The sequence below is a fragment of the Xiphophorus couchianus genome, chromosome 9 (assembly GCF_001444195.1).
Source record: "Xiphophorus couchianus chromosome 9, X_couchianus-1.0, whole genome shotgun sequence".
Classification (NCBI taxonomy): Eukaryota; Metazoa; Chordata; class Actinopteri; order Cyprinodontiformes; family Poeciliidae; genus Xiphophorus; species Xiphophorus couchianus.
Genome location: NC_040236.1, coordinates 33,072,949 through 33,081,915, shown reverse-complemented (window position 1 = coordinate 33,081,915; position 8,967 = coordinate 33,072,949). Strand labels below are relative to the sequence as shown.

Sequence of the window (8,967 nt, the reverse complement as noted above, 5' to 3'; positions counted from 1 at the left end):
TTCGGAGGGCGGTGTGGATCTTTGCTGAGTCTGAAACATAGCATGAACATGTTGGTGACGGCGCTGACGTCCTGGCAGTCGCCCACTTCCTTCCCATGGAGCGTCCAAGCAGGAGGAAGAGGAGGGAGAGAAGGAGGGATGAAGGACAGAGGACTCTGCAGAGCAAAAACATAAATAAAAACAATTATAATAAAATCACCTACAGCTCATAAAAACGGTGATATGAAACCAACAGAGGCTTCTTCAGTGTATGTCTGTCCGTCCAGCTTTTCTCTCCTGCCCATCTCCACCAAATCTTCACTTCTCTGAGCTGCACAATTTGAATGAAGTAAAATACACACACACACATATATATATATGCCACTAATAATAGATTTAGTTTATAAAGAAGCAAAACCAGACATGAACTTGAGATATTTCGGTGTCGTTAACCGCAACCAGGGCAGGAAGCTCCTCCTGTGGACCGAAAACACCAACTGTTACGGCCGCTAACAACCTCTATAAACCCGGGAAAATGTCAACAGTTCACCTTCTCGACACGTCTGCGAAGTTGAAAGTGGAAAACGGATTATCTGAGGAAGTGCCGCCATATTTGTTTTTGCTAGCTGTTTAGCAGCTAGTTAGCTCCTTGGCTAATCCGCGAGGCACTTGGATTACATTTTACCGCTGCCTTTCAACTTCCGTTTTTATTGTATTTTATTTCGTTTTTGAATATGAAATTGTAATAAAAACACAAACCGGCTCCACGGCTTCGTGAGGAACGCAGTTTTCTTTCATGGCTGCCAGTAAGTCAGACACTAGCCAAGTGATGAAGGAGGACTTCCGGTCAGGCAGTTCAAAATAAAAGCAGACTCTTCCTTCACTTTGCTGTGAATAGAACGCAGTTTATGGAAACCCGTTTATGTCCAAGTTTAAACTTCCCTGTGTTTTTATTAATTCACTTTTGATTTAAAACAATATTTTTCCATTAGTATCAACCAAATAACAAGATTTATGTGTATATGTACATATATATATTCTAAACAATAAGTTAAAATTTAGAAATAATATAATAGTTTTGCTTATCAAATAGTATTTGATAAACAAAAAATATTAAGTTGTGTGCAAATTCTGTTTTTTGAAAGAATAAAATGAAAAGAAACCATAAAAAAAGACAAATTAAGGTTAAAGAAACATTTTTATTGTTTTTTTTAATTATATAAGACGTATGTACATTTGCATAGACTAACAAACACTGTAAATAGCGTCATCTATACTTTGACCAACACTGTATAAAGCTTGGTTAGGTTATTTTCTAGTCTGTGGAATCACTAAAGTCCTATGTCTGGACTTTGATTAGATCATAGCAGCGGTTTGCTGGAATTACCATTTTTACCACTAAAACCTTTCTAAATATTTGCTTTTGGTATTTTGTTTCCTCTTTTTGGTTGATTAAGGAACCAACAGCAAAAGTCTGAATCAACTGGATCTGAAATTGCAAATTAATTTGTTAGTTGTGGATTCAAACAAATGAGGAAGGAAAAGAAAGATCAAATATTTGTAGTAGAGAGTAACGCCGCCTGTGTATTCCAGCAGGCAGTTGAACAGACAGCTAACCCCAAACTGTGGAGGATAAACAAAGGAAGTTCAGGATGTTAATGAGATGTTTGGAGAGCTGAGAGCTGCAGGAAAACCAGCAGACTGAAGACAGCAGAGCGTAAACCAGCAGGAAGCTCCACACTTTCAATTAAAGGAACCGTCAGCAGGTTGGTGGATTCCAGAGAAGTGGCACAGCTCACTAAGAGGGAATAAACGTTTTAACAGAAACATGATTAAAAGGTTGGAACAAACTTTAATGTCAAGTTACCCTACACATTTATCTGTTTAGTTTCATTTAGCTTGGTAAAATAAACTTTTTGTGAAGTTATTTATACAATACAGTAAAACGGGACTGTTCAAAGTACGGTTCAGGGGCCATTTCTTGCCCTTGGAATGATTCTGTGTGGTCCCCAACTGCACTTTAAGAATTATACAAATTTACCTTGAATACTTTTATTTGCAATCATGGTAACATAATTTTATTACTCTGGAAAATGTTAATTACAACATAAAGTATTTAACTTTTTATGATCAAGCTTTTATAATAAGTAGAACCACGTTTATCCAGAGACTTTTACTGGAAAGTCTCCTTTGCTGCATTTACTTCATTAATTAAACTCGGCTAAATATAGGAAGACTTTCAAAAGACAGTGAACCAAATCCTGGTTTTATGCCGTAAATAAATGTATTCAACTGAGCCCAAATGAACTGTCTTTCTTTCAATACAACAATCATACAAAATCATTTTTAGGTTTTGGATCTACAACGAATAACATTACTTTCCTACAAAAAAAAACAAAACATAAAAATTGTAATACTGCAATTACTTGATTTTATTTTGTTACATTTTCTTGACAAAAAAATAATAATTCTGACTTTTTTTTATCTGAATTCTTAGAAAATCTCTTAGATTAAAGTCAGATTTCTGAGAAAAAAATCAGAATTAAATATTCAAATTTAATTCTGATTTATTATTATTATTATTTTATTATTATTATTATTTTATTTTTTTAGTGGCCCTAATTGTCTTCCGTACTTTTAACTCAATGATTTTGGACCGCATGATAAAAAGTTAGTACACCCCTCACGTAAAATGTTCAGAACCATCAACAACAGAAAGTTCAGAGGAGAAAAGTAAAAGTAGGGAAAGGCAAACAAAACAACAATAATATAAAAATAACTGTGCAGTAAGGACAAACATAAAAACTGTATACTTATTAAAAATAACATATCTGTACTAAAGGAATAAATATTACCAAGTATTTTTAGTCTAGTTTGTAGTGAAAATATCTTAAATAAGACAAAACTAACTTAAAAGTGGCTTTTCAGCAAGATATAAGAGCTTGTTTTAAGTCAATAATTTATTAATGTTGATGAAAATGCCAGATTATTTTATTTATGGGAAAATATCTTGCTATAATCTCATCAAGCGAAAGATATTCAGCAGCAATAATTCTCAGGGTCACTGCTTGTTCTTTCTTTGGAAGCCCTGTCAGTGTTTATTTTTAATAGAAAGTATTTTTAATTGCTGAATTTAAAAGTCCTGAATATTTTAATAAGCTGCCAAAAACAAGATAAACATCGGCTCTGACAGATGAAGCTTTGGAGTTAAAATTATTTAAAGCTTCTCAAAACAAAACCTGCTGATCGTGAAACTTTTTGTTTGAGTGAAGCTTCTTCAGATCCCAGCGATGCGTTCACTGACTGATCAAAGCGGTGATTTGATCAGCTCTGATTGGCTGATAACGAGCCTCATCACGCTGATCACATCAGAATTCATCAGATGCACTCATGGTGGACCATTAATCACCTGTGAGCATCAAAACAAAAATAAATCACTTAAAAAAAATAAAGGTTTCTTTGATTGAATTAAAAATCTGCAGATAAAAACAGTTGCCATCAAAGTTGGAGGGAATTTTGAGAAAGTTTGACTTTTTGCACATTTTATGAATAAAATATGAATTTCTTTCCCTTTCACCAAATAAATCAATAAAATGATTTGTATCTGTTCTTCTGTGTTTTATGGAATATTTGCACAAAATATCTACAGTAGAAATGGGGCAATGCTATTAATATAATAACTGAATAACTTTGTGCTTTATAATATTAACTTAGCTAATTATATTTGTTTATTCTCATTATGTTAAGGAAATGACTTCCTCTGGTGTTTATCATTTTTTTAAAAAGTTAAATCGCATTGGATTTTATTTTCATTCTGTTTTATAATAATAATAATTCCTTTAGGATCTAATTTTAATTTATTGCAAATAAAAAAACATTCTGCCTAATAGAAAAGTATTTTAAATGTATGTGATTAAATAAATACATGTCAAGAATTTTAGAACAAAAATGAATAAAAACTATAAATAATGAAAAAAAAATACGGAAGATTTGTAGGTTTTTAACTGAACCAGCAGGTGGTGCTATAACATCATCTCTGTTCCCAGCAGACAGCCATTCTCTCTGCAGGCTTCTTATGAAACCTTCACATCACAGATAAAAAGATTCACCTCAAAACAAAGAGTTTAGAAAAACCAAATATATTTCTGAATTTTGAAAACATGTTTGGAACGAGCAGATGTTTCATGTTGTGATGAATAAATGTGATGAGCAGGTTGTAAAATGACGTTTTGCATCATGAATGAGTCATGATGACTCATCAGGAGCAACATTAGATAATCCTCAGAAATATTTATTATTTATATTTATTTATTTTTTGTCTTTTTAGTTTTAAACACCCAAACACGTGATTGTTCTTTATTTCAAGAATGGAATCATTTAGATATCATAAGCTTCTTATTTTATTCATTATTTTTGTAAGTTTAGTAATTAGTTTATTTTAAAATATAGCCTAGGAAAATATAGAATTTTATTCAAACTTCTTGCAGAAATTCTCTTTTACTCCACCCAACTGAAACTATATATTGATTATATTTGTTTTGAAGCTCTGCAGGACAAACGCTCCTAAAATGTCATTTTCCTTCCTGACATTTCATGTGATTTTCATGCAACTTGCGCTCAGTTTCACTTTCATTTCTCAAAAAAAACTCAGAAAATATGAAAGAGCACCAAACGGCTCCTGATGACCCATGAAACTCCCCACAAATCCCCCCAAGCAGAACCGTCCTGGCGGGACTCCCCCGGTCCAGACACGTCCTGCAGCGCTGCCGTGCCCAGCCTGGCCGCTGGGGGCAGCATGCGACCCGGTTCAGCCTGCAGGAACCCGCGTGTTGCGTGAAAACATGCAGCCTGCATGCGGGACAGAAGCAACACAGCTCAAACACACTCATTTATTTTATTCACTGCAACACATTCAGAAAATGTTTTATTAAGGCTTTGATCATTTGACCTTTGACCTCATGGTAGTTTCTAATCCTAAACATGCAGCTGACTGACTCGTGTTTATCACCGGACATTTTCCATTCTTTATTTTTAACTATTGCACAACCTGCATCATCATCAGCAGCAGCAGCAGCAGCAATCCGTTATCCAACCCGGCGGGCGCATGCCCCCAGCGCACGCGCCCGCCGGGTCACATGCCATGTGACATGAATTAGCCCAGGTGTGTGCTTTGAGGGGATTTTTTTTTTTTTTTTTGCACCAGAAGAGTTTCTGGGAGCAGAAAGGAGGAAGATGTGGAAATTCCTCCAGTCAGTCAGAAAACAGGCAGAGAGAGAAAGAGAAAGAGGGCAGGAAGAGGAGGAGGGAATGCGGGGGATTCTCCGAAACCACCCACGTGGGATCGCTGGTATCAGCGCCGCGCTTAGCCAATCAGCAGCGCGCTAAGAATTCTCTTTTGATCAGCACGGACCAATCAGAAAGCGCTCTGCTGCGCGCGACTCCCCCCGCTAAACTGCCGGTATAAATACGGGAGTTTCGGCTGTCAGAGGCAGAAAGCGACTTTACTCTCCACCGAACCGGACTTCTATCCGAACCAGAAGCACTTCTGTTCCGATCTGGATTATTCTACTGTTCTGTTTGGACTTTGTTTTTTCTCTTTCTGGAGTTTAACCGGACAGCGAGCGCCGTGGATTTAATTTATCCTTCTAACCTGGAGCTGGTGGAATATTATTCTGAGTTCAACATGACTCTGGAGGAGGTCGTCGGAACCAACAGCACCGAGCAAAAGTAAGGGTTTTGGCTGTGCGAAATTATGCACCAGGATGCACAGATGTTTAGACGTTACTTTTAGACATGTTGGTGCGTTACTGTGAGCTGTGCGTGGTTCTAACCGCCCCGGTGTCTCTGCAGGATGGAGACGGTGAGTCAGGCTGTGGAGGAGCTGCTGGTCGCGGCGCAGCGGCAGGACTGCCTCACGGTGGGGGTGTACGAGTCCGCCAAGCTCATGAATGTGTAAGTAGGAGTTAAAGTTCAACATTTTGGTGTTTTCTGTGGTTTAGACTCAACATTTAGGTATTTTCTAGGTCTGTTGTTCTAACTTTCCTCTCCTCCTGGTTCCGCTGCAGAGATCCGGACAGCGTGGTTCTGTGTCTCCTCGCCACGGATGAGGAAGATGAGGATGACATCGCGCTGCAGATCCACTTCACGCTGCTCCAGGCTTTCTGCTGTGACAACGACATCAACATCGTGCGGGTTTCCGGCGTGCGGCGGCTGTCGCAGCTGCTGGGGGAAGACACCGGAGACAGCAACGGCAACGAGCCGCGGGACCTGCACTGCATCCTGGTCACGGTAAGTCCGCCTCCCCGGTCCTCTCGGTGCCTCTTCCTTCCTTCCGGTGCAGTTTGACTCGTACTTCCGGTTGTTTGTGTGTCCTAACGGCCGGTTCCGTGTTGCTTGTGCAGAACCCTCCAGTGCAGCCGCTGCAGTGCCAGGCCCTGCAGCACGTCAGCAGCTTCTGCGAGCAAAGCCGCTGCAGCAACCAGTGGGTCCCCTGCCTGGAGCTGCGGGACGGCTGACTGAACTGAACTGAACCGAACCGAACCGCCGTGCAGCGGTGAGAAGGAGTTGGATTTAAGCGACCCGACCTCCTGCAAGAAGAGGAGGAGCGGCGGCGGCGATGGAGGAGAGAGAGGGGGGGCGGAAGGACGCCAGACCCTCCCGTGAGCCAGGACCGAACCGGCGGGAGCTCTCCAGCCGCGTGATATGGGTCGACCGGTTCTGAAAGCCGGACAGAGACGTGTTGGAGCTGCTGGAGGAGCAGCTGAGGAAGAAGAGAAAGAGGAAGCTGTTTTAAAGAGACAGCACGTGACTGGACTGATGAATGAGTGAAGAAGAGATGCACGTGGAGATGTGAACGGAGCTGCAGGTGTTTCGGCTTACCTGTGCGCATGCTCGGACTTAATCATGAACTTTCAGACACAATGAGATCATATGTTCAGATTAATCAATATGTTGACTGGATCTGACAAATAAACTGTTGAATACATTTACGATTCCTGAGTCATTCATCAATGTGTGTGTGTGGGTGTGTGTGTGTGGTGCATGCCTTCTACCTTAAAAGGACAAATCATGAATCCAGTTCAGGGATGCTAAAGATGTGGCGCAGGGGCCATTTGTGGTCCTTTAAAAACGTATCCAGGCGGTCCTTATCCACAGATTCATTTCACCAAACTGCTGATGGTAATCTGCTGAAAATAAATAAAGATGAAGTGATGCAAATCAGAATTATCTTCAAATGAAAACAAAAACTTTGACAGCACTAAAAACTTTCAATAACTTTACTTAAAACTGGAGTTTTAAAAAGAATGGTTCAGTTGTTCATTAAACCCCAGGGCTCTTCAGTCAGTCTGGATTTCTGTTTTTCAAAGTTAACTTTACTTTTGATAAACTTACTTTCTTCATCTTACAGAAATAATCTGGATTTCTCTTCCATCAGAATCAGCATTAAAGCCTGTAGTAATCTGAATGGTAACACTGGGAGCTGATACCAACACTGCAAAAAATACCCTTAAAACAAGTTAAAAAATATAGAAAACAGGATGTTTTCAAATGTTATAAGTGAAAAAAACTGCCAATGTCTGTACTTTTCAAGAATTATTGACTTAAAACCTTGGCTCCTGTGTCTTTCTGAAAAGTTACATGTAAATTAAATTTGTCTTAATTCAAGTGTACCAACATATTTTAACTAGAAACTAGACACAAATACGTGTTGTATGGGATCTGAATTGCATCAGTTCAAATCTAATTTATCTATACTTTTGGTTATTTAGTTTGGAGCAGAATATATAACAAATATTAATGCTGGTGCAACGACGTCAGCTAAAAGCTCAGGGTAGATAGATTTAACTACATTCCAACAGAAACATAACATCAGAAAAAGACATGTTGCCGTTATTCAAATACAGAAACTCTTTAAAGTCAGAGTGTGAAAAATGAAATGTGAATTTCACAGTTTTAATCCACAGCAGTTCTGCTCATTCACATGAATGCCATCAGATTCCAGCCGTCTGTTATTAAACTTACTGTGGAGGCTTCAGGCTGTTCATGAATCACTACAATATCAGTCACATTCTGAGAGCATCAAGCCAATCAAAGAACCACGTGATCAATTAACAGATTTTCCCACCTGAGCTCCTGCAGAGTCGGGTTCTTCGGCAGCATCTCTTTTCCGGACCATACTGGTAGCTTCACATCTTCACATGATTTACTGAAAACCTCCCAGTTCACTAATGATCTCCAACGTTCATGCGACCCAAGTGACGGTGCTCTGAATGGCCTAATTTCGATCTTTTCATCCCCCAAATATGGAACCTAATGTGTATCTGACTGTTTTTAAAGCGTCTTCATGACTTCAGACTGGACGGTCATGTCGCATTTTAGCCGACTTATACGTCACTGACATGAGACATACGTCATAATTCTGCACCAGAAAAAGCCAGACGCGGTAAAATCAAGATGTAAACAATATTAATGGCTGACAATTCTAATTATGAAATTAAGAAAGCAGTTTGTGTTTGTCAGTGAACGCATCACATCCCAACCTAACAATTCCTGGTCCGGCTCCACATCCAAACAGACTACAGAACTACAGTTCGTAAGTTGCAGTAAATGCTTCACGAAAAGCCGTTAATGGTTGTTTTTTCTTTTTGTCATCTTCCTTCGTCTTGTCATTAGCTTGTGATGATACAATCGGCATCCATTGCTGAATAAACGTTCAAATCGATCCACAGACGGCGGGGTACATTGTTACTTCCGTAAACAAAGCACTGCCGCGTCACGTAAACGATCTTCTGCGCATGCGGGGCGCTTCGGGACGTAAACAGTTGACAGAAAAAAGCAGAACAAAACGACCTGCTGTGTGAACGTTTTTCATTTAATATTTCTTTAACCAGGTGAGTTACTAACAAAAAATTATTTACAATATTAAAAAACAAAGAGCAGCTGCATTTTTACTGAGATTAAATGTCACACAACTGAGCAAAAGTGGCT

The 8,967-nt window shown here is 39.2% G+C and overlaps 1 protein-coding gene across 1 annotated transcript; it reads left to right on the top strand.

Moving 5' to 3' along the window:
* Positions 1 to 5,457: 5,457 nt before the first annotated feature.
* Positions 5,458 to 6,964, top strand: LOC114151556 (growth arrest and DNA damage-inducible protein GADD45 beta). Its single transcript, XM_028028834.1, has 4 exons — positions 5,458 to 5,706; positions 5,830 to 5,931; positions 6,045 to 6,267; positions 6,381 to 6,964. The coding sequence occupies exons 1-4, from the start codon at positions 5,663 to 5,665 to the stop codon at positions 6,492 to 6,494; spliced, it is 483 nt and encodes a 160-aa protein (XP_027884635.1). The 5' UTR covers positions 5,458 to 5,662; the 3' UTR covers positions 6,495 to 6,964.
* Positions 6,965 to 8,967: the final 2,003 nt, after the last annotated feature.